This window comes from Balearica regulorum, chromosome 4, assembly GCF_011004875.1.
Source record: "Balearica regulorum gibbericeps isolate bBalReg1 chromosome 4, bBalReg1.pri, whole genome shotgun sequence".
Lineage (NCBI taxonomy): Eukaryota > Metazoa > Chordata > Aves > Gruiformes > Gruidae > Balearica > Balearica regulorum.
In genome coordinates this window covers 57007790-57033783 of record NC_046187.1, presented here as the reverse complement: position 1 = coordinate 57033783, position 25994 = coordinate 57007790, and the positions used below count along the sequence as shown (strand labels likewise).

The 25994-nt window shown below is 38.2% G+C and overlaps 1 protein-coding gene and 2 long non-coding RNA genes across 5 annotated transcripts in view; 2 read left to right on the top strand and 1 right to left on the bottom strand.

The window, feature by feature from the left end:
* TMEM156 (transmembrane protein 156) overlaps positions 1-24931 on the bottom strand; it is a 30115-nt gene extending 5184 nt beyond the window's left edge. Inside the window, exons 1-7 of one of the 2 annotated variants that reach the window (XR_012835378.1) lie at positions 24820-24931; positions 20222-20503; positions 17758-18018; positions 15504-15611; positions 12286-12387; positions 6867-6971; positions 5900-6122 (exon numbers count right to left, since the gene is read on the bottom strand). Coding sequence is in view for 1 of the 2 variants with exons in the window: in XM_075752320.1 (XP_075608435.1) it covers positions 6867-6971; positions 12286-12387; positions 15504-15611; positions 17758-18018; positions 20222-20503; positions 24820-24919 (958 nt within the window). In the remaining variant the exon portion in view is untranslated. The remainder of the gene's footprint in view (positions 1-5899; positions 6123-6866; positions 6972-12285; positions 12388-15503; positions 15612-17757; positions 18019-20221; positions 20504-24819) is intronic. The other variant, XM_075752320.1, reaches the window with a different exon arrangement.
* Positions 6933-16074, top strand: LOC142601766 (uncharacterized). Its single transcript, XR_012835381.1, has 3 exons — positions 6933-7249; positions 15536-15686; positions 15948-16074. It is a non-coding gene; the product is annotated as an uncharacterized LOC142601766 (long non-coding RNA).
* LOC142601765 (uncharacterized) lies at positions 16487-23412 on the top strand. Of its 2 annotated transcripts, none has more exons than XR_012835380.1 (3): positions 16487-16580; positions 17828-19397; positions 20071-20228. It is a non-coding gene; the product is annotated as an uncharacterized LOC142601765 (long non-coding RNA). The 2 variants fall into 2 exon arrangements; XR_012835379.1 differs by lacking the exon at positions 16487-16580 and adding an exon at positions 22750-23412 and having other exon boundaries at positions 18012-19397; positions 20071-20472.
* Positions 24932-25994: the final 1063 nt, after the last annotated feature.

Below are 25994 nucleotides of genomic sequence, written 5' to 3'. Positions count from 1 at the left end.
ATTTAAGAAAGAGAAAAAACAGTTAGAGAGAGCTTTTGCAGCCAGAGAGAGGAGTGAGAAGAGGTAAGAAACTCTGCAGACACCAAGGTCAGTGCAGAAGGAGGGGCAGGAGGTGCTCCAGGCACCGGAGCAGAGATCCTCCTGCAGCCCGTGGTGAAGACCATGGTGAAGCAGGCTGTCCCCCTGCAGCCCAGGGAGGGAGGATGAGGGGGTGTAGAGATTCCACCTGCAGCCCATGGAGGACCCCACACCAGAGCAGGTGGAGGCACCCGAAGGAGGCTGTGACCCACGGGAAGCCCGCGCTGGAGGAAGCTCCTGGCAGGACCTGTGGCCCTGTGGAGAGAGGAGCCCACGCCAGAGCAGGTTTGCTGGCAGGACTTGTGACCCCGTGGGGGACTCCACACTGGAGCAGTTTGCTCCTGAAGGTCTGCACCCCATGGGAGAGACCCACGCTGGAGCAGTTCGTGAAGGACTGTAGCCCGTGGGAGAGACTCATGTTGGAGAAGTTTGTGAAGGACTGTCTCCCGTGAGAGGGACCCCACGCTGGAGCAGAGGAACGATGAGAGGATTCCTCCCCCTGAGGATGAAGAAGCAGCAGAAACACCGCGTGATGAACTGACCGTAACCCCCATTCCCCATCCCCCTGTGCCGCTGAGGGGGGCGGAGGTTGAAGCCAGGAGTGAAGTTGAGCCCGGGAAGATGGGAGGGGTGGGGGGAGGTGTTTTCAGAGTTGATTTTATTTCTCATTCCTCTACTCTGTTTTGCTTAGTAATAAATTAGATGAATTTCTTCTCTAAGTTCAGTCTGTTTTGCTCGTGATGATAATTAGTGAGTGATCTCTCCCACAAGCTTTTCGTTGTGCTTTTTCTCCTCTGCCTAATGAAGGAGGGGAGTGATGGAGCGGCTCTTGTGGGCACCTGGTCCTCAGCCAGGGTCATCCCACCACAGGGAAGCTATCCTGAGAAAATGACAGCAGCGGCGATACTCTGAACATTGCTGGATAGGAATCAGCCTCTCATACACGTAGTTACTTGCTGATCTCTTGTGCCAACTGCCCCACACAGGAGGTTTCGTGTCCATGTGCTTTTAGATTGTAAGAGAGGAAAGGGATCCATCAACTTCTTTTATTTTACCATTTCTGTGAAAGAGGGTTTCACCTTTTTAGCCATATACATGTGCATGCTCCTGGTCAGTTACCTGTCATCTACCTTATGTTCCAGTTTTATAATCCATTTCACCTGGAGACAAGATTGTGCCTTAGATTCTATATTCACTGGGAGACCAACTTGTCTTATCTAACTCTGCAGCTACACTGTCACTCAGAAAGAAACAGAGAGATGTGAAGCACCTTATGCGTTCAAGGATCTCAAAGCTCTTTACAAAGAGAGATGGAAGTGCTGATGGCAAAAGACAGTGTACTAAAAATCATTGGCGATTGCTGATGTGGAACTTTCATTAGCTTTTATGCATCCTTTGACACGTCCACTGGTTTTATTAGGAGAATCAATGGCAGGCAGGACACTAAGATCACTCTTCATGCTACACACGTGATTTTTGTTCTGCCCTAACCACTGTAAGACTAACGTGCACCTTTGGGATGGAAGAGGCCATTGAGAACTGCACAGTCTGCCTGGACTCCACGTGGCCCTGCCACTGGGGAAAGACAGACTGCCACAAGGGCAGGACACAGACACAGAGAGACATCACTCCTTGGGACAGGCTTTCTTAAGCCTCTAAGGGCAAGTTCAGCCCAAACCTCCCCTACGTAACAATGATTTCAGGGCTAACCATCAGCAAAATCATAGAATCATAGAATGAATCATAGAATCATAGAATGGTTTGGGTTGGAAGGGACCTTAAAGATCATCTAGTTCCAACTCCCCTGTTGTGGGCAGGGACACCCTCCACTAGACCACGTTGCCCAAAGTCCCATCCAACCTGGTCTTAATCACTTCCAGGGATGGGGCATCCACAGCCTCTCTGGACAACCTGTTCCAGTGCCTCACCACCCTCACAGTAAAGGATTTCTTTCTAACATCTAATCTAAATCGACCCTCCTTTAGCTTAAACCCATTACCCCTTGTCCTGTCACTACACTCCCCAATAAACAGTTCCTCACCATCTTTCCTGTGGGCCCCTTCAGGTACTGGTAAGCTGCACTTAGATCTCCCTGGAGCCACCTTTTCTCCAGGCTGAACAATCCCAACTCTCTCAGCCTGTCCTCATAGGAGAGGTGCTCCATCCCAAAGGATCCCAAATAATCCAAATCATCTTGCTGAATGGTGTAATACCTTCAAATAGGCTGTTTGCCATATATTCAGGTGTTTTAATGGGCATGTGGATTTGACTCTTATTTGCCCACTTTTTTTTCTCACTCTAATAATTCTTTGCCCTCACTGTTTTTAGAGACCAGCCATCGAATCAAGTACATTCAGAAATGTTAGTCCTCTTATGGTTTCACATGCTGCATTTTTGCACATGCAGTAAAGGGAGCTAGTAGCATTGCTCCAATATATAAATTCAGTATTTATCCTTCTGGTCTGCTCCCAGATTTCTTGCTGTCGGTCCAGCTTCTTGTTTCTGTCTTGTCATCTGTCAGAGAAGAGCGTATTTACTTAAAAAAAAAAAAAAAAAAAAAGGAAAAAAAAGGCAGACCCAGATATACATCTCACAGCATTTTAGAGCTGCTAAAACTAATAGTTGATGCAAGTAGTGCTTTTAAAGTTAAAAGTACCAGTTGATGCAAGTAGCACTTTGTAAGCTACAAGCACTACACAATCTCTGTTTTAGCTGAGGATAAACAATTATTACCATGGTGAAAATTAGTAATGAGGTGTCACTGGCAGAGATAGAAAAAGTTGGGTCTGCAGAGCCTTATTCTAGCATGCTGTCCCCTGAACAACGTTGCCTCTGAATGCAAATATTTGCCCTGAATAAAATGTTCATGCTTCCTATCTAAATAAACATCAGCCTTGGAATTTACAGTAATTAATGTCACCTTTTGACAGCACTAAGGAAATACATCTACAGCTGTCATATGTGAAGAGACGACTGTCTTAAAGCACTTGAGAGACTTGGCTCCTTCATTTTTTCCAGGACAGTTGCTCATATGGTGGTTTAATGAAAAATGGCAGAAACAGAGGAAGATTCTTAACTTCAGCACTCAAATGTAATAATAATAGTTACCGTGAAAATACACAGATGCATCAAGTGACTTATGCTGAAAAGATTCTCCTTTGGCAAAGGTACGAGTGCGGAAGTTGGTACATTTTTTTATTAGCTGAATTAGCTGTCAGCAATAGCACCTGTCTTAGTAAGCTGTCAGTGATAGTAACCAAAGAACAGGAAGTAATGGGGCATGTGTGTACATCTCTGTGCACACACACATATACACACACAAATATAGGGACATGCATACACATAGCATATAAGTATATTGATAAACATGACCATGCACATGTGTGTGGCCATATGTTTATCAATATACTTACATTCTATGATGAATAGTATTGTCTTAAATATAAAGACATTAAAAGACATGTAAAAAAAAATAAAAAGAAACCTATCTTTTTCTGACATAAAAAGAAAAATTCAGCAGAAAGTAGCAATGTGTCACTGATTATTGATCTCTCTCATCTGTTAACAAGACAAATACTTCCCTGTCGCAGATTGGAACAGCGAGCAAATAATATGCCTAATGCTTTACTCTCCTGTCCGATCTGGACTTTAACTTACTAAATTCCGGTGGCTAAAACCAATGTTGTCGAGCCTTTCAGCTTTCAATGTGTCAGGCTAAGGGCCATTGCTGAGGCCACCAGCAGGTTCTCTAGCTCAGGAGCAATAATGATGGTGATAAGAGTGAGCCTTGCTTTTCCATTTCCTCCTCCTTACACCTACTGTGTAGCTATTCTCCTTACACAAAAATCAAATAAACACTCTGTGCTTTCTCTGAGTGCAGCTTTAGCTAGCTGGAAATGAGGAAAAGCATAACTCCAAAGTAGTTTCTCTGTCCTTGTCCTGCCTGCTTGAGCATGCCTGGCAGGCATTGAGGTAACTCTGACCAACAGGACTGAAGCCAGACCTGAGGCAGAAAAGGGCAGATGTAAGCACTATCCCCAGAGGAGCTCCAGCTCAGGCTAGAACTCTTCCTTCTTCGAGGCTCTTGTATTGGTGGTCTGAAACGCAAGAGCTTCAGGGGAGCAACTGGTAGTGTGATACCATGATGATGCTTTTTGATCAAGAAACTCCTCGTACACACTTCTTATCTCCATTCCACCTCCTTCTTGGGAAAAAACAGGTTTTATCAAGCTGACAGAGTCTATAACTGTCTTTGTCAATTCTGGGAATTTAATCATCTCGGTGTTTTTCAGTCTCAGTACTCAGCTGTTCATGTGCAGCACTTCTAATGCACCTGGCTCCCCCCTGTTGAGCAAACTAGTCTTTAGTAGCATTCTATAGACTTTATAGAGACAACCCTAGCACTCATAAGAAAAGTAGACCACAACGTCCTTCCACATTCTAAGTAACCAAAAAGACTTCTACCTAGCAAGCTTTCCTGTAACTGCAACGTCATTAGCCACTGAGCCACCCACAAACACAAGAAAAAAAAAGTTGAATCTGACCTTATCAGAAGGGGGAAGTGTTTCTTTGCAGGAAATGGAGCAAAACTAGAGCATTCAGCTTTGAGACAGTATTCCTTTAAGAAATGTTATTCAAAACCTGGTGTGATGAAAGGCAAGATCTAGATCTAAGTTCTTACTTCTCCAGCCACACCCTTTAATAATCTTTCCACACAATGCCATGTAACATTTCAATTTCATGTATTCAGCATGAATCCCACGTATCACATCCAGCTTTCACCTCACTGCCAGCAGTCCTTCTGACAGGAAGACTGCATTATGACCCAGAAAGCAAGCCTGATACTATGCAGCACAGCACTGGAACAAGGTATTCGGGGCTTCTCAAGATACCTAATCTTTTTCTTTCAGTCATTGACCCAGAGATTAAGGAAGAGGATAACTTCATCCCAAAGTGTCCTGGATCTCATATATTGTCTCACAGAGCAATCAAAGATCTGTAGGATTGTTCCATCTCTTCTTTCTACCCTTTAATACATAAGACTTAAGATAATGAAAGCAAAAGGAATGCTAGCAGGTCTATCCCAATGGTTAATTCCACCTCTAGGAACACAAGAGTTAAATTTGCACGGGAATGGGCCATGACAGTTTTTTTCCTGCTTCCAAAAGATGAGTTTTGGTGAACCCAACATCCCAGAAGGACAAAGCATGCTACTGATCAGCCATAATACTGTATAAATGAAGGCACTCAATACTAGTGAGCACCAACTTAGCAACACATCCTGTTACAACCTCAGAGATGTCTTATTTTTAACTCAAGAGTAAATGCCCTCAACAGGAAACAGTTAAGGTGGGCAGGTACGTGGCAGACAGAGATAAGGGCAGATAAAGGTTTACTTGAGAGGCAGTTGAGAGGTATCAAAAAAAAGAAATGGTCTAGTGCTGAAGTGGTTGGGAGGAGTTCCTGGAGAAAGGAAGAAGCTGCCCTACAGAAAGGCTGATGGGCCTCTGGGAAAGGGCCTGCTCACTCAGGAGCTCCTGACATCAAACAGCTGAACTCCCATGATCTGAGAACTGCTCTCATCTATGTCACGGACTTGCCAAGTCATGTTATCTTTCTCTACCTCCTGATATCCTCATTTTAGAATAGTAATAATAACAACTTTCCATCTTTCTAAGTCCTTGTAAGATCTATAGATAAGAATCACTTAAGAAGTGGTCAGTATTTTTAATTACTATAATACACTGTTCTGTAACCCAGCTAGTCTCTCTCAAAAGCCAAACAATAATCTAGATCAATTATTACTTTATTATGGCAGTACCTCATCTTTTGTCAGTAATGCTGTTCAAAATGTCTTCTTTAGCTCTGCTCTCAACATACATCTTCATTGTTTATGGTTCCACATGAAGCACAAAAGTCAAACCACTCTTCAGTACATCAATTTTTTAACACATTAAAAAGACAGCAGGACATGATATTGAGTTTTCAATAAAACTCCATCCAATTTAAATAGATGTAAAGGAGGACCTTCTTAAGCTTTTAACCTAAAAAATTCACCATAAACAGTAATATAATCTGTGCGAGTAGTCATAACCTTGTCTATGCAATTGATATATTAGTCTGTATTACTTATTCAAGTAGCATCTATTCCATTTCTAGGCATTACAAGTATTGCCAGGAAGAGGTATCTCTTACTACACATTTCTTTTCAGACTTGTTTCCTTACATCTGGACTTTCTGAAACAATTACTGGAGTACAAGGGCTGGAGAAAGTTAGAAGTGGGAAACTAGTTTTAGTTCCAAGCTGAAACCAACTTCTTGTCACTCCTTCTGACTGGTATAATAACAACAGAGTGACTGATTTCTTTTGTTTGGGGAATTTGATCAGCAAAATATTTATTTATTTCAAACATGTGATTCTCTTCAGAGATCATTTGCAATTTGCTTCTTTCCTCTGCCCTTGTCAGCAACAAATGTCAGCATCATGTTGAAGTCCAGGACACCATATTCTACATCAGAAAAATAGTGTCAGAATTTGCACTGGAGCCTTCAGGGAGACACAGGGTTTAAAAGGCTAACACGTTAGTTTATAGATGACTCTTGGTAGCAGAAGGAAAATTGATTTTGTTTCCCTGCCACCTAGCTCTCACAAAACACATTTTCCAGTTTATCATCTCATATACTTGGCTAGAAGTATTAGTCATTTATTTTGAGCAGATAGTGCATACTATTAATTCTAAAAATATGAGGCAAAACAGAATAATCAGAGTCATAAGATATTTACTTACCTTCTACAGTTGATACACCCACACAACAATGCTCTTGTTCAGGAATTATGGGCAGTATCTTTGTGGACTGTGCAGTAAGTGGAATCTGTTGTTTGCTGGTTTTCACTATTGAAAGTTAAAATAATTTTTATCATTATTATTAAACAGTAAATATACTTGCAGAGTGTTAAATGTTGAATTTGCAAGTTTGAAAATAATTGAGAGCTATCTGAACACAAGGCAGAGGTGGACAGCCAGCTTTTCAGTGGGATTTCAGCGCCTAGAGATGCAGATACATGTCAGAACTCTTGAAAGTACTAACCATGTTTTGTATTTAACTTCCTCTTGATACTAGTGGGACTACAACCTGCTGATCCTGAGTCTCCCTGGGAAGCAGCTTGAAGGTAGGCAAGTAAATTGCTCTTGGAAATTTTACTAGTAGTGAAAATAGAAAGGCATGCGAATTTGGGGTTAACTGACTCTCCCAAAATATGGAAACCTATGGTTGGCCAGGTAAGCAGAAACAACCAAAATTTAGAGTGTGAACTTTCTGATTCATTTTTGCCTAAGGGCAGCCCAGATTGCCACTCAGGAACATGTGATGCGGCCTCAGCTAACTTGTCATACACACAGGGAGAGCTTCTGGGCATCATCCACACGTTAACAAAGATGACAGCATGCACCTCAGAAGCAGAGAAAGGTGTGATGATGCCTTTAGCACATTGGCAACACAGATACTGATATGATACCTTACTGGGATACAGATAAAGAAATGCAGAAATCGCATTGTCAGGCTAATGAAGTCAGAGTTGTTGATATAATGCATTTTTCAAAGAACTACTGTAGAACACAAATAATACCTTAAGTCCAGGTCCATCCTGTCCCCACCATAACTTCTGTAAACCTACGAATGGGTTTTCTACTGAGTTCATAACAAAACGATGAACCACGTCACTTAGATGTGGCTACATCCCTTCTCCACTTACTACATCATTTGGACTTCTCTCTTTACAAATGCAATTAAGAAGTGGAATTTTGATCTTGTAATTAAGCAACTGAATATGAAAAGCAAAGTTAAAATAAAACTGGGGTCATTTTAAAAACAGCAGTGGATCTTGTTTCACACTCAGGATGAACCTAGAGAGAATGGGAATGTAGGCTGCTTATCCCTTCAGAGCCTGTGTGTAACACCGTTCTGCATGCACGCAAACTGAGCAGAGAAATGGCCATTTGGGCATCAGTGCTCTACTGAAAGCATATAGGGGCTATGAAAAACTCCCTAAAATTACTTGCATCCTATAGATTTTATCCTCCTTTCTGAAACATAAAAAAAGACCCAAAGTGGTAATAAGACTTCACATTTTTCTCTGGAAATGTTGCATCTCAGAAACATGTAAGTCTGAGTTGAATACTGTGACAAGCTTTGCTTTTCCCAGCATTATTCATCAAAGTTGCAGAGGAAAAGGCAACTATTCAGCTATGTCAGGAACTGAGAAGGATTAGAATCAAATAGGTGATGCTTCATGTGGCCAAGTTTCTTGGCTTTGCATCTATTTGCTGCTGTAGAAGATGTCTCTTGACTGTCCTCTTTGCTAAAAAGAAAATGTATTGCAGAATACAAGGAGGAGTGAGTCTGAATTCACGGGGATGCCAGCCCTGATGCTACTGAGCCAGCGTGTGCTTCTGTTTCCAACCTGCCAACTAACCCGAAGCTGTAGCAATACATCAGAGAGATGGCAGAATTTCAGCTATTTCCTCTAATCTTGTAGGAGAGGAACTATTATCTTAATAGGATAGCACAGAAAACCATACAGGAATTCAAATGACTGAGAGAAAAATTATCTTGTTTTTTCTTATGTGCAAATTACAGCTGTCAAGCCCACTTGTATCAAATGCTTTGGACGTCACAAAATCTAAACAGTCCAGAAAACAACTGCAGGCCAGCAACCCTGAGGTTTTATTCTCTGAGTCCTGGTTGTCACTATGATCCTACAATGTCCATCTTTCAGGATGAGTTATAAAATTACCATCCATCAGAACTGACTTTGCATTACTGTGAGCCAGACAAGTGAGTCAAGGAATCCTGTATTTGTATCCTAAAATGTGACAAACCAAACTCTGATTTTGTGAGCCAATGGAGTATCACTGAAAATGAGAGAAGTATACTGTTTAAGCATTGAAGAACAAGGCTTTACGTTTGAACTAAGGTTGCCCGCACTGACTGTAGAGTAATAACATGATGATATTAACAATATGATTCCCTGTCTGCATAGTCCCACTCTAGCATAGCAATGGGAGCAGGTCTTTTTTCCAATAGACCTACTGCTGGTTTCAAAATAAGATAAACATAAACAAGGAATGTCATTCTTATGCTAGGAAAAGAAGGTCTAAATGGGAATTAATAGTGGTAAACTTCTAGTAATATAAATTCACACTTAAGTATAACCCATATAATTATATTAATGAAACTTCCAGTATGAAAAGACCCTGTTAGGCAGATTCAGTCTAGGTATTAAACACCCTGATTTATGCCATCTGTTTCCTGTGCCACTTCTTTTTCTTCTTTTTTTTAAAAAAAAAATAATGCAGTGTACAGTTCACACACAGTGGCCTGCTCTCAACAAGTAATTCTGTGCCATGTCCCCAGGCTTAAATTTTTTAGGATATAGCCATATGAGAATAGCTATACTTAATCAGTTGCTAGTAGTGAAAAAGGTCCTAAAGTGCTTTAGGGAAAGTGGGCTCAGGGAAAGGTATAGGAGCAGAGTAAGTAGAGCTGCCTTCCCTTCCTCTGGACCTGAGGCTGATTTAAGCAGTAAGCTGCACATGACAGTTTAGCAGTTTCTATCTGAGTTCTTTCAAAACACTGTGGGGAATATCATCTGCTCCTTCTAATTGCTATTACTAATTTATTAAGTTGTTCCAAAACCTATTCTACTGCCTCTTCAATTTGAGTAAGCTCCTCAAAGAAATTCTTGCAATAAAAGTTTCTTACGTGGGAATCTCCCTAAGATTCTCTGTCATGAACACAAAGCAAGGAATTGACTTTTCTTCTATGGATCACTTCCCATGTGCTACTACTATCAAGTCCCATTTGATACAAAAATGTTCTGTATCTGGAAATACAGATCAGCCACTTATAGAGTACTTACCTCTTGCACTGAAGAAAAAGCACCCTATACTCTTTCCCTTCTCTTGTGGCTGCATTTAAGGGCAACTGCGTTTTGTCAATTCATACCATTCAAGGGACTGTTTTACAAAAATGCAATGGCAGGAACAGATCCAAAGTCTAGAAAACATGCTCTGTACAGCCCATGCTCCACTGCATACTTTTTTTGCTTAACAGCACAGACATCGTTTTGTCAACATTTATGACCAGAATGCTTTAAAGCTCCCCTGTCCTCACTATATGTGCTTAATCCTTCGTAGTACCATGAATTTGGAAGGCTGTAATTTTAATCCTACCCTGGAGAAAATTTTTCCTCCTTTCCTCTGGCCATCAGACTTAATGGTAATTAATGGAACCACTAACAGTTTCACAAAACTAGCATCCGTGCTGTAAATTATCTTTTTGTCAGACCACAGTGATATTAAGATAGTAATTTCCTGAGCCTACCTAGGAAATCATTCTCATTCTCAAAGTATAGGTTTCCTTCTTTTTCTTCCCTAATCCTTTCTGAACTTTGAATAACCTTTTAGCACTATACATCTTTTCATCTCTATGAGATACTGTCACATCCTCTCAGATATATAGTTACTTATTCTCATTACAGTGTTTCCAGGGTGGTTGTACTGTCTTCAGTGGATCTCAATGTTTTGTTTCAAGATTCCAAGCTATGCACTAATGATAGTGAAAATACTATCAAGGGCTGTTGAAGAAGTCATCTATAGCTATTTATAATCCCTTATCACAGTAGCAAATCTTAAACTTAGCAACTGTGGTAAAAATAAACTCTTTTCATATGGTTTTGATTCCAGTATAAATTTATTAATTTATAAATCAGGAAACTGACTGGATTGACTGGAATTATGATGTGTGAAATCAAGGAATTTCATATTAAAATAAAACCTGCTATCAGTTCATGCAACTAAGCATCTTTCTGAGTTAAATGGATAGATTGAAGTGGGAGGAACATATTAGTAAGAATGACCAACCAATATGGCATTCTTATTCTCTTCATTAAAATCTAGTAAAATGAGATTTGAATTTCCATAAAACTCCATCATCAAAAATGCCTTTGGATATATAACACTAAAAATGTCATTGTGAACACACAGATAAAACAGGTATGGTATTAGTGAAGCTACTCAAGACAAAAGATGTCAAAAAGATAATTCCTTTCCTGCGGGATGAAAATAATGAGCTCATAAATACATCTTAGAGGTAGCCAGTGCTTTAAAAGCGAGGACCATAAATTGTACTCCCAGGAGAGATCAGACAGACAGGGAGCTATTCACTCTTTCCTAGGTGAAATTGAAATGCCATGAGTTACTGAGTTGTAGAGAGAAATTATTGAGTGTCCCCTTACTCCTGAAGAACTGACAAAACAAACAAGGAGGTACCCATGCCTGGCCAAATTTAAAACCTTTTTTTCATTTGCTGGCTTTGTAGTTGCTCTTGTTTTGGAGGGAGGTTGGTTTGCCATTAAGAGCTATTATTCTATATGTCCATGTTAATCTTTTTAAAGATAGAGCTCCCTCCCTGAAACCAGAATCCACAGAATTTATTAAAGCATATGACTCTTCCAGCAATATCAGTAACTCTCAGAGCTACAGCTGCTAATTTCCCTTCACACAGAGATTTGTTACCAAATCATAATATCTGGAGCCAAAATTTTGTGTTTCGACCATGCCATTTAATTTATCTGTGCTAAACATACTACACTCTCAGAAGACCACAGTTTAATTTCTATCTGAGACTAGAAAATTGTACTTTGTGGGAAATTTCCCCTAGAAATAGGCTACAAAGTGCCAGCAGAGTCATTCTCTGAGTCCTGCTACAGCCCTCCATTCCACCCTTTGGTAGCAGGTTTTGTCAAGAGTCATAAACACATAGAGCGTATATACACGTGTGTACGTCTGTATACTTTTCATATGCACACAAAGCACTCAGCTGCCAAACCTCAAATGCGGCACACAACATGATCAAAAATTAAAAGGAGGTAAAAAACCCAAAGTCATTAATGCAACACATTCAGAAGACTGGGAGAAGCATTCCCACATGATATACATAAGTCTTCTTATAGTTTCATCATCAGAATTATTTATTTGTGAAATAAAAATTTTTCCATAACATAAGCCAGATCAAATTTATATAGGATCAAGGTAACTCTGAAAAAATCCTGAAGCATCCTCTGACAGGAAAGACTTAAAAGGTCTTTCTTGACCTCCTCATGCCTCAAGATTTGTTAGGTTTTTATTTTACTTTTCTATTACTTACCAGGCAAAGGATGAATTTTAGTAGCAGATATGGTTCTTCTTGCACGTCTAGAACTCTTTCTTCTTCGAATAGTAGAAATCGCTGTTACTCTGTGTTTACAATCTGTTTTAAACAAAATGCATTATCATCAACTATAGAATTACATATGACACTGATTAGATGGAAAGCTGGTAAACACCTTATTCTTAAGCTGCTCAAAACCTTTCATGAAAAACACAGGAAGGTTTTGAAATAAGGTGATGAGGAAAACCTAGGGCTGGATGTTTTATATTTTCCTGAATGAAATTTTTTGGAAATTCCATTCAGGTTTGCCCCTTTTAAATTATTCCTTCCCTCCTCTATACTGTATACCTTGAACAAATTTTGGAAGTTTATCAAAGAAGTACACGTCCCACTACAGATTCAGCCTCACACTGCTGACAGCGGAATAGCAAGGATGGAGCACACTGGCATCCTAGGAAGCTGACAGATTCTTTGCAAGTGTGAGGTGTTCATCTTTGGAAGCACAGTTGGAGAGCAAGCTCTACACCATCCAGAGAAAGATAGAGCTGGGTTGAACACCTCTGACTGTCTTCAGCACCCAGTTCATAAATTTCTCAGTCTTTCCACCCTTGGCTGCTCTCTTAATACTGTGCTCTTGGTGGGGTTATTGCAATTGATTGTGCAACTGTTATGGTTAGCCCTGTTCTACAGTGACAACAGTTCCAAGGCTCAGTCAGCTTCTGATGACAGGCTTGCTCCAACTCTACATAACAGAATTGATTTTTATCTTTTTCTTTTGAGAACACTAGAAAACTTCACCTTTAAGAAATTCACTGAACTAGGATTATTTAAGTCATGATTTTTTTATGAATGCCAGTGGAGATCTAATGCATGCACTGTAACAGTTAATGTCACAGGAAGCTCTGGAAGACAGGAATAGAAGGGAAAAGGCAAAAGGAGTAATTTCTAATTTAGCTCCTTTGTCATGGATCGGTAGTAACCTCCACCAATTTTATTTGGATATGTTATTTTATACACTCATGGAAATAACTTCATTAATGTTTCAGAGATTTTCAAAGTCTGCCTAGCAGAATGTCTTGGAAGAGGAAGATGAATAATTCCGTATTTCTTAACAACTTTCAGTAGTGCTCAGAAATTAAGAGAAAAACTACTAACTGAATTATGATTGTAAAAATTCTTAGCAGCTGTTTTAGGCATATAGTAATATTCCGCTGTGTTCCTTGGGCAGCACTGAAACAAGCAGTATGTAGACTTGCAATTAAAGGTGGCATCATAATATATACACATAAGGAATACAACCCTTAAATCTGGTTTTTATGTGCTTGTCTTTTTGTCACTAACACATTGAAGTTGTTTTTAATGTTATAAATTTAACTAATAAAAAGAGTCTTCCTCTATTAACAGAAAATGTATTCTATAAGCAAGTCAGTAATTAGAAGCCTCAAAAGGGCATCTTCTCCTCCCTGCTTGTGTCCATGACAATTCTGAAAAACCTTAAGAATAAAGACAATAAATCATTAATCATCACTACTAATAGTTCTGCACTAAAAATGGGATGTTATGACTTAAAGCATAGAAAATCATACTCACAACATTTATAGGTAGCTTTGAAATTACAACTAAAAGTCCTTTAAATTAGAGCATTTAATAGCTCACTTATAAAGACCTAATTTACACTTTGTGGGATTTTTATATACATAAAATAAGTCTCAGAATTTGGGTCTAGCAATAAGTAAAAGATCATGTATTTTTACCAAGATAATCTCATAAGGAGTTTCTCTAATCATTTGGGGGAGTATGCACAGATTTGCCATTTTAAGAAACTATTTTGCTTATTCATTAAAATATATGCATAAAATATTTACATTATGCAAAAAAAATCACAGAAACATTTTGTGTATGGGCACTCTTCCTTCTGTTCAGTTATGATTAAAGCTAGTCTCCTATTGCTCTTTCATTACAAAATTGCCTGTGGCTACAGTAAGGATGATCAGAGGACTGGATATGGCTTATCATTTTTTTATTAACCCTGTGACCAAGGTCCCTATTCGGCAGCTCTGGACTACAAGGGCAATGGACATGTGCCTGGTAATACCAACTAAATGCTGGTTCTCTGGAGGCATTCTGTCCACCCAGGGCTGACACTGGCAGAAAGTCTGGAAATTGCTGTGAAAAGCATCTAAGAGCTATTATCTCAGGTAACAGGTTAAGTAACATGCTTTTCACACTGGTGAAAGGAAGTGTGCTCCCTGTACCACTTACCTCTGACTTGGGATGAAAAAAAAAGACCAGCAGCTGACAATGGGTCAACTTTCTGCACTGTTTTTGTGCAGAGGACTTTATCTTGATTGCTCAAAAGTCTCCTGCTCAGGCTACTCCTACACTTTTATTCTTACTTTCTTCATTGTATATTGCTAGAAGAAATACTGTACATCCCAATTTCAGCCTGCATCCCAAGTGAACTGCATAGGAAGAGCCTGTCTTGGCTGGTGAAGGCATTCTGTAGAAACAGTTGTCTCAGTCTCTGAACTAAGGACAAATTCTTTCATAGCAAAGTTTTAACCACTAGGAATAGCCAATAGTGCTGATTCAGAGATCGCAGCACTATTGTATTTGCTGAAATAACAGCAAAGAGAAGAAATGTTATCTGGGCTTAATTCAGCTCTGAGGTTAAGAAGGCATAGTTTGGTTGACCTGTATGGGATTACACCACTGCTGAATTTAGATAACCAGTTTTCAGGACAGACAGCTGAGTGCATATCTCCTCATATCTATCCTGTAATTTTTCTTGGCCATGACCGAGATGAATCATCTTCGGGAAGGAAAGGGTATTTCAATCTGCTTATATTGGTCATTGGCATTTCTGCTTAAGACCTTCAATGCGGTTCAACTGTAATTGTTTTATCTACTGGAATCAGTCTGAAACCAGAAGTTCATATCACCAAGGATCATAGGCCACCAAGCATCTATCAAAAAAAGCCATATTTCATTCACCATCAACAAGCTTGGATTTGCATCCACAATTCAGAGGTGAGAGGTGATACTATCAAACATCTGAGTACTTCAGTCCCTCTATAAGAACCTTTTACAATATTACAATTAAAATATTGGTGTTTGAACCACATTAATAATCAACAGCTTTGTTATTGTGAATTAATACATTTTTTCATTGCACAGACATTTAAATTCATGCACATTAACTTTGTGTTACTTACAGTTTTGTTTATTTTCTTGGACTATTTTGTAGATGACGATTGAAATAGTAAACACAAAAACTACCGGAATCATAGTGAGCCAAATGATCTTCGACATACACATTGGATCTGTCCATGAAATGTGGAAAAGAGAAAATGAAGCAGGAAAACACTGGCAGAAAAAAAGTAGAACAATCTATCCTGGTAGGTTATCTGAACATGCCTATCCCTACAGATGAAAATTTAAAGCAAAACAGAAGATTATGCCTTTTTCTTTCAGCCTTCTTTGTTGTTTGAATTTGTTTTCTATCTAGAGTTTAGCTTCATTTTCACCTGTATCTATCTTCCCATGTCTGAAATAGTTATACGTAGCTAAGTGAATGAAAATTTTTCCTATTTGTATAAACTATTATATGCAACTCAGCCAGGAAGAAAATACTTCAAAGATCAACATTTATATTTAAGGTACAACAATGGTAATATATATCCCCTCTTTGTTTGGATGGAGAACGGAAGGAATTGGTCCACTCTCCAACACTGACCTGTACTGGCATTCTCAACCTCCTGGTCTGTCTTCACATATGGAAGACGGTAAGATTCCAGATATAGACATTTTCTTATCAAAAAGTGAGGAAATGCCACCAACAGAACCCTGCGAGGGGTGTTCTTTTAACCAAAGCTGCCTTGGGGGAGAATCAGCGTGGGACTGGGTGTAGGAGGTAGGCTGTTCTTCGGACAACAGCTGCCGCAGAAATGCACTCACATTCCGCAGGGAACAGTTCAGTAACTAGTACAAGCCAGGACTATATACCACAGAGAAAGGACATGGGGAACTTTTCTCCCTGGTTGTTTGAAAGACCTTTCAAACTTCTTTGGCAGCTGCATGTTAATGCATACCTTAGCATTGTCAAATAACTATTTTAAAAACCAACTATGTTACTATGACTCATATAAAATCAAATTACAGACTATAGCCAAACCACTGTTTTCCTTTCCTTGATTTGGAACAGGATAATTAGACCTACAGCAACTTCCCTCGTGTGTCTCCTCCACTGAGAAGTCATGAAGTAACTGCCAATAACCCTACGGCTCTTTGAGGTAAGAACAACTCATCCCTCCTAATTTAGAACCCAAAATATCTTTTATACAGTCATTAGGCGCCTTTCAAACAGAATACCATACCCCATCTTGGAGTGACTTGTAATGACTTGTATATCAACCTTGCCTAGTCAAAGCCCTGAGCATCCCTCTAGCTTTGTTTTGAAGTAAATAGAAAAAAAGATGATGCATTGTTAATTTTTATTGTTAATTTGAGATAACTACTGCCCAGGTAAATCACCATTAGCAAAGTTTATAGTATATACATATTACTTATATATATATATATAAAAGTGTATATATATACACTTATAGTTTTGACACAAGTTAGCAGGGCAAGTTACAAACTATACTCCTCTCATAGCTAGACCTACTTACTTTTTTTAAAAAAATAAGCTGCCCTCTCTTCGCTAGGATTTTACCTGGACTTATTCAACACAGGTTTAGCCAACTCCAAAACACGTATTTTTTACCAGCAAAGGTACAGCATCAAACATATTTTCCATACAAAACTAAATTAATGTAATAATTCAGCAATTCCCAGATGGCAGACATTGGATATAAACATGCTGGAAGACCTGACCATGGTCAGGCAATCAGCCAAAAAACTCCTGCAGCACAAAGAGAAATTTAAAAAGCTGACAGGCTGTCCTCTGGGAAAACTAAGCCTAGCTCAGCTGAAGATTTCTCTTTTAAGTGTACTGTACTAAGGATTTATAATAGGATGTTGCAGTACGACATTAAGAGAAGTCAAACCTGTCTCCTGCTTCTTCTGCCACTGAAGTTAACAGGAATTTTTTTATTTACCTCCAAGGCAACAGAATTATGCCATTATCAGGGAGTGGAGAGGAAAAAAGTAATACCAGGTTTTGTCATACATGCAATTTGTGAGTCTGTCACTGCTAAGCAAAAAAATGTACAGACACTTTGCTGTGTTGCTTCTAGGGGAAAAAAAACCCCACAGCTAAACCTGCTTTAAATCACTATAAAAAACTGTCAGTTGCCTACTAAAGATGATCTTTTACTAAGAGATGATCAAAATTGTATTATTTTCTTGTGAAATACTTAAATACTTTCAAATGGTTGCTGAAAGCAGAGAACTACCTACTGGATATTTTTTGCAAGATTGATATTGTTTCTGGTTTGTTTTCCACCCTGACTCTCCTTTGTAACTTACATTCCACGTAAGACTTCAGTTGCAGTGAAATATTTATACAATCATTTTGGTCTTCCATCATTGCCACTAGACAGGAATGATTTAGGTATTCTTCGGTTGCATTTCTTCCTCCGACTGTAGAATTGTTGATGTGGATTTCCAGCAGGTAGTAAGTATTATACTCTACTTTTTCTTTCTCAGAAACCATAGTGAAATTAAAATATTTATAAAAATAAATAACATCTTCTGTTTTCACTTCAAGTGAGCCTTTTTCTTTTGGAACTAAAAATTAAAACAGAACTGTTATACAACATGTGGTAGACAGACAACTCTCAGAAAGAACATAAAAAAGTTCTCTATCTCATTTGCAAAAATATACAGTAGGCTTTTACATTATTGATTATGATAAAATGGACAAAAGGATACCATGTAAAGTTATTCTGAAGAGATCTGAAGAGTATTGATTATCTGCACAAAATATATTTCCACTGCAAATTATGGCGCCTTTTTTGTTTTACTACCAGCTTCAGTGTTTTTCAGTTTCCTGTTGTTTTGTTGTCTGTTGTCAAAGGCAATAAACAAAAAATCAGGCTATGAAAAAAATAAAAACCAAGTAAAAGCCATATGATGATAGAGATTTGAAGCATGCATCTAGTCTATCTGCTATCAGTTGCAGAAGGTCCTTGTTTCACTTCAAACCACACAACCTGTGAGACTTGCACAATGTCAACAAGAAACATAGGTAGGCAAGACATTGTCAAAAGTGTTAGACTTGTATAGGTATAACTGAGAACAGAGCTTGTCCACATATTTTCTGTTTTATTATTTTCCATACTGGTTAAAAGACAGCTATTGTGTAATAAGAAAATGATGCCATTGGAAAAGAACTGCATTTCTTATACTCAGGACTTGGCTTGTTGCCCCTGTTGCTGACAATGTTAGGAAAGCAAAATTCAGAGGCACCCTCTTCCCTAAAAGTTTCCAGGTACTTTGCAAGAGTATATGGCACAGAAGGAATACGCTGCTGCTGCTCTGAAAAAATGTGAATGTTGCTGAACTCTTCTCTGTATTGCTGTACCAGTCCTTATTCAGTGCTGCCTTCTATGAAACACGCAAGACCATTTCTGGTACTACACAGTTGTGGGTATCATAGACTACAAGCGCAAAAATGGTTATTTCTTGTATAGCTGCCATGTGAATATTTAACATCTTTGAATTGGTTCTTCAGATACTTGCTCACAACCTATCGTCATATAGTATCAGCAATCTACATGTAGAGTTCCACAAAGAAATTTAAAAGCAAATTCAGTGTGAAAACTGATCAGAAACTACACTCCCTAAAAATAAATACTTTAGAAAATTTAGCAAGATTAAAAGAATAAAGATGGGGATATAAAAGCATTCATACAAGCCAGATGGCAGAGGTCAAATTTGCAACAGAAATATTCCAGGAGGCTGCTGGATAAGGCACTCTCTTCTCACAGCACCCTCCTTGCAGACCAATACAAAGGCCCCTGAAGATGACACACTCCCCCATGATTTTATACAAGATCCTCAAAGAAAAGAAATCAGCATTTTGCTACCGACATGTTTCACTGACAGCCAGGAATGAATACCACTGAGAATCTGGCATAAAATCTGTATTTTCTAGCCATGCAAATGTAGCCAAAAGATAGGCCTGTAACAAAGGCCTGCTTATATTATACATAATAAGAAAATGTAGCCAAGAAGAAAGGCCTGTAATGAAGGCCTACTTGTATTATATGTGATAAGAAACTATTCATTATTACTTTAGGTAGAAGGCTAACGATTCTTAGAATGAGCACCTGCTACACATCATGAGAAAAAGGAGGAGCTACAAGACACTTCAAGGTCCTTATGTACATACTTTGCAGAAAGGGAGGACATTAATTGCCTCCAGCAACATCCCTATCTTTCTGAGGCATATAGCAAACAATTGCCAACACTGAAATACTGAGAAACTAGGGGAAAGGTAATTTGGGCCAGAGTCCCCACGACCACCGACCCATAAGCCCCCTACCCAAATTATACCACCTACTCAAAAGATAGAGGTGGAGAAGGGAACTGAGCATGCGTTCTAGTTTGCATACTAGGCGAAGAAATATGAACCAATTATTGTAACGGGGAGTGTACCACTTTGTAATCTTTGTAACATTGGTGTATAAATATGACAAGAGAACCAGCATTAGGGGTGCCTGATTTGAGGAACTACCCTTCTGACACCCAGCGCTGCAACAAAGGAAATGCCTGCTTCTTAATGCTAAATTGGTGTTAAGGAGTTTTCTTTCATTCCCGAATTTCGGTGACACAAAGACAAGCTAAAAAAAACCCATTGTTCATAGATTTGTAAGGACCATAGAGACCCAGCAGCATATTATAATTTTCTTTTAACTATGAAATAAAAACATGTCTTTATGTTGTAATTAATGACTTCAAAATTAAGTATTTGTCTTCCTCTACTTACTTTTTTCAGCTACTGACCCTAATCCTTTGCGATCGACATTCACATCTCTGTTGGATTCACACTCCATGTGTTTAGTATGAGACTGTTGTTCCTTCCTGGAGGACTGGCAAATACATGGAACATTTTGGAAATTGGAATGATTTACAATGGCCTTCAGTAAAATAGTCTGGTTTTCTCTTCTTTGATGTACCGATCTTTTGCAAGAATTGTTAAAAGTACAAAGTGGAAAACTGGTGTTATTTGATGAACAGGTATCTACACATGACACAATTACAGTGTTAGCTGAAAAAAAAAAGTACTATATTAGCAAGACAATCATAGAGGACACATGGACAAATACATGCATGGAAGCATCATGTGATAGATCCTTTACACATCTTATGGTGAAACACACTTTCTTTCTTGAGGGTTATGGCAGCACATTAAATGCTTGAAGAAGTGAGAAAAAGCAAGCACAGAGTCTTCCCACAACCTAGATGCTGGCTTTATTGCTGAACTGTATGAAATCTCTTGTAATACTAATTTAAATTTGTGGTGGTATGTAGTCACGTTCCTGTTTCAAAGCTGCTCTGATTTGATCGTACTTGAAAAGAAGATGAAAGCACTCGTGTTTGAAGGGGGAACTCAGCCCTGGAACTCTGCAGTTGCAATGCACCAGTGCAATTATGTTGTAAAACAGCTATAATTGGAACAAAAACTTTCTTTCTAATGACATTGAAACCACACAGTGAAAATACACAGAAATGCTGCTGAATCCTCCAACCACACCCTTCACATTCTCTTATATTCAGTCAACAAACACCAATCTTAATTGTGACCATTGGGTTTGGTATTCATAGTCAAATTTCAGTATCAAATTACTGTATCTAGAGTACATTAATGCAGTTCTGGCAAGTAGCAAAAAAACCATAGAATTAATTATTAATGAGTGTTATTTTAGCTGTTTTCCACATTAAAGTAGGGCTTTATTGTACAAATCCTGGATTTTTACTTGAGTTAACTTAGAACTATTTTTTTCAATAGGGAAGGAAAATGAAGAATAAAAAACTTCTGGGACCCCAACATGAAGTATGTATTTGTGAATACAAATAACCACCTCCCAGAGTTGATGCAGCACTAACCTATAGTTTTGTAGCTGAGCTTCCAATTCTAGTAGTACCCTTGCATCTCTGTGAAGAGGAAATTTTGCAGCTAACTCCCATTATGAGTAATTGGAGTAGTATGTTCATAAATCCTTATGTATAGAGAGTAAAACATAGCCTTTAATTGCTCCAGTGCTCAGCTGCAATCTGATAGCTTCAACAGGCCACCTGTGCTTGCATCACAGCAGGCTGACCTCAGAAACTCTTCAGTGAACGATTTCAGACAGGATACAGAAATAAAATCCAAAATCCAATGCCAAAGTCAATTATCTTCACTTTACTAATACTACATCAGAGAGTCATAAAATCCTTATAAAACATAATAAATTGAAATGTAAAATACACATCCTATGCAGGTAAGAAAATAATTCATTTTAATACAAACAGGAAAAATGTCAGACAAAATTTATGGCTTGATCTTTCCCTGAGGTGAGTCAAAACATTTTCTTTGAAATGCTTACGATCTGACCTATGCAACCTGGAGTGAAGCAAGCTCCTGAGGTCAAATTCTTCCAGCTGAAGGAGGCGTTTTGTGCAGAGCTTCTCTGACATGAGCTAGGAGATGAGCCAGGAGCAGAAATTGAATGCTTATTCTGCTCTCACAGCAAGGCATGTGTGCATCTGGGCAACCAGTCTAAAACCACTGCTACAGCTCTCCAGGTCAACTAATGGTAATTCCCTACCATACCCCTTTCACCAAGAAATTTGCACAGACTTGGGAATCTGCTGACTGCACTGTGACAGCAGTCTATGTGCAGCACTATGAAGTCCATTTTGGATTGACAAACAGCTAAACAGGCTCCAGAGCTGCCCGTGAGCCATGTAGATAAGTAAAAGGCATGTTAAGCTATATATTGTTGAACACTTTAAGCAGGGCTGCAAAAAGTCCAGACTTTCCCCATGGATTACATGGCAGACAGGAGCCATACCCACAAGAGGCTTGCTCCTGACTGCAGGACTGGGAAGCACCCTCCTAAAAGTAAACATCACCAGAAATGTGGAAAGAGTTTTGTGCAATCCGAACATAGACAGCCTGAAGAGTTAAGAGGATCACTGAGGTGAAACCATGCGAAGTATCTCTAGGAAACTGCTTTATATGCAAAGGTCTGTAGCCCACTTGCTTGATGTTAGGAAGTGCTGTGATTACGAAATTCCTTTATTAAGGCTCTATTTACAGGGTGGTTTCCCATATAAAATCCAACTCGATTAAAATCAAATTATTCACAGGGAAGATCTGAATTTGTAAAAAACTTGCTTCTCATTAAGAAAATAAAAAAAATATTTCATTTTGGATTGCCTTAACCTTTTTTCATTTGCTCTGTTGTATTCTGTTTTGAATCAATTCAGCAGTATGTAAAATCGCATTTTTTTATCACTTCCTTACAGAAATGATAGTCATCACATAATATTGCAGAGATACAAGGCCTACAGTACAAATTGAGGAATACACAACTGAGATTACAGGAGATGCACTCCATCAAGTAGCTGGACCCAGAGGACAGGACTGGGATTGAGAGCATCAGACTCCAAACAACAACCTCCTGCTCTAAAGCAATGTAGTTTAAAGGTTCAATGACTTGTAACCAAACAAGTGGGTTGCTTTACAAATATAAAGGAAATGTTTCACTTTTGGCAATGCTGAACCGTATTCTTTTGATAAATTTTTAAAGGCTTGGGTTTTTGCAAATTGATTTCCCCCTAAATTTCTGTTTAATGAGAAATTTCCATTTTTATTCCCACTCTGGAATGAAAATAAATTCTGGAACTTCCCCTGGGATAAAACATCCAAGTTTCATTTACTTCTATCTGTATACTTGGCTTGCCTGCCATTTCAGAGGTTATGAAGTACCCACACCGTTAATGTGATCTTAGAAAAGCCTGTGCAATTAGGAGGTCTCTGCCACTCCTTTAGGAACTCCTCACAGAGGAAGACACGCTGACTGTGTTTCACATCTCAAAGATTTCCAACAACAAATCTGTTTGGTGAGGCTTCACGGGGTAACCAGCAATTTGAAATATCTACAGCAAAGTAATTCTCTACATTTTAGGTTTGCCACAACATCTGAAATAAAAACAGTTTCCAACACAAGGTTTCCAATGAACTAGAGACCCAGGTCCCTTGGAATTTTCAAAATAAATAGTTCAACATATTTACTTTCTCATGTGATTCAGACATTGTTACACAGTCCGTTATGTAATTATATAGTTTTTAGAACATCCAAAATATGACAATGGTTCTAATTTTCGAAATCTAATTTGGCGCTGTATTCTGCTCATATACTTCACAATCTTATTTTAGACTCACTGTGATTAAGATCGTATGTAGATATCAGAATTGCAGGGATTATCCTATTGCAGCATAAAGCATCAACAGTAAGAGCAATCTAGGAAAGTTATCATGGAAAAATGCAATTATTCTGATGTCTGACTGTAAGGTCAATGTTTTCTTCTGCTAATAGTCATGTCATTGTGTATTTGCATTTTGTGCTAGCAAATACTTTGATTACTTCTGCATGGAATTAAAACATTAATTATTCCAACATCTTAAACTGACTCATCAATTTTATGATATTCAAAACTCACGGCAGCTTACCAGGTTTGTTCATTTATAAACTACAAAAATCTATAAATTCTATTCTAGTTACATGTTTATTCTTTGTGGTTAATGAACATAGAAATGTAAACATAAGTAACCTAATCTGGATATATTTTGATTTTTCCTGCAGAAAATTATCCTTCATGAATAATTTATTTCATCATGCCTGGGAACACACACCATTTGTCAAAGGGATGCTTTTTATTATAACATTTATCTATTCAAAAGCTTACTTAGGAATGGATGCGACAAAACTATTTTAATATTAATTTATTTATGGATTTTTAAGAAAGCACTGAATGCATACCTTACACATATAGATTTTGCATCCATCCTAAATCCAGTATTGACCTTTAGGATCACCAAGATGTATTTGGGATTTATGTTAAAAGATTTGCTTCACTGTTATACCTATTCTGTGCTATTTTTTGTCAGGTTACCACTGCATATCTTTCACAGACAGCATCTCATACCAGATAGTAATTGTACAAAGTTTTATAGGCATTTAACTATAGACACTTAAAAAAAGTTTGGGTTTTTTTTAAGACATGAGTACCTGCTATAAAAGAACATACATATTTTGACTACTTTCTTAATGATGAAGACAGTAAAAGTACAGTTGCATGGAAATAGTTACCAAAAATTTTGCAGTGTACATAATGAATGACAAAATCCTTTCAAATTACCACAGATAATCAACTCTGTTGGTTAAAAATCTAACAAAAAAAATCTATATGCTTTGCAAAGTCCATATGAGTACAGCATCCTAAGCATCGCTTTTAGGAAAGCACATGCCAGCTTTTCAATTGCAATCAGACTTTAGAATATGTAAAAGGCTATTTATAAAGCTGATCACTCACCTTCATGGATTTTGAAAAATTCAGGTAAACAGAAAAAAACCATGGTAATTATTCCTAGTACTAATCTGAAGAGTTCTGATTTTCTCAAAAGCAAGCACATGTCACCGAAGCACTCCCATCTACCATAGTAGTGATAACTTCCTTCCTGTTTTAGCTTTTAACTTAGTGCAGACTTTATGCAAAACAACGTCTATTCATTTCCTTTTTCTACTATGATTTTTCTTTTTACTTCTCGGTACATTAAGTCGTATAGAGATAAGTTCTGTTCTTACATTGACATAGATGAGGATGATTCAAATGAATACACTGAAGATAAAACTTATGTGCCGTGATGAAAATAAGAGAAAAATCATGCATAGAAACTATTTTATTCATTTGGGGTAGTTTTGTTTTAGGAACATCACCCCCTAATGGCCACTTCCATATACCTTCTAATCAGTAAATGAATCATCTTTGTGAAGGAATTTTGTTCTCATTTGGCCAAGAAGATTTTTAAAAAATGAGTCAGACTCTCATAAAAATGAGTCAGAACCACACGTTTCAGATATGGAGATTTTATTGTTTTATTTATATACATATGCATTGGGGGCAGGGGGAAGAAAATTTTATGTAATACAGAATCTTTAGACTTTAACAGATTATTAATTTGATCATTATTTCTGATCTGGCAAATAAATGATGCACTAAGTACAATGAACTGACCATGAGATGTTCATATTATTATTGCTGCTGTATTCTTAAAAGACAACAGATGTGTTGCCAATCTGTAGAGTGTCTTCAGTGTGCATGTTACTATCACGAGAAGACTGGATAGAGCCAATACTATTTCTACACTTTGTAGTCACAATTTTTCAGTTAAAAAAGTGAAGCTTTTCATTCTGACAACCACCATGATATTCCATAAACTCTCCTACAGATGAGACTGCAAAGAATACTTCTGAAAAGTTCCAAATAAAATTACTCTGAATAATGCATACGTAAAACCAAACAATTTGACTCAAATATAGAGTATATACAGTATGAAAGATTTAATTAATTCAGAAAGCTCTCTTCTGATATAGTATTAAATATTGAGTACTACCAAAATGCAGCAATGCTGTTGAAGTTAAAATAAGAAATGTCCTACAAACCTGAAATGCCCTTCTTGTCATCCAGCTATCTCAGAAGATGAGTGA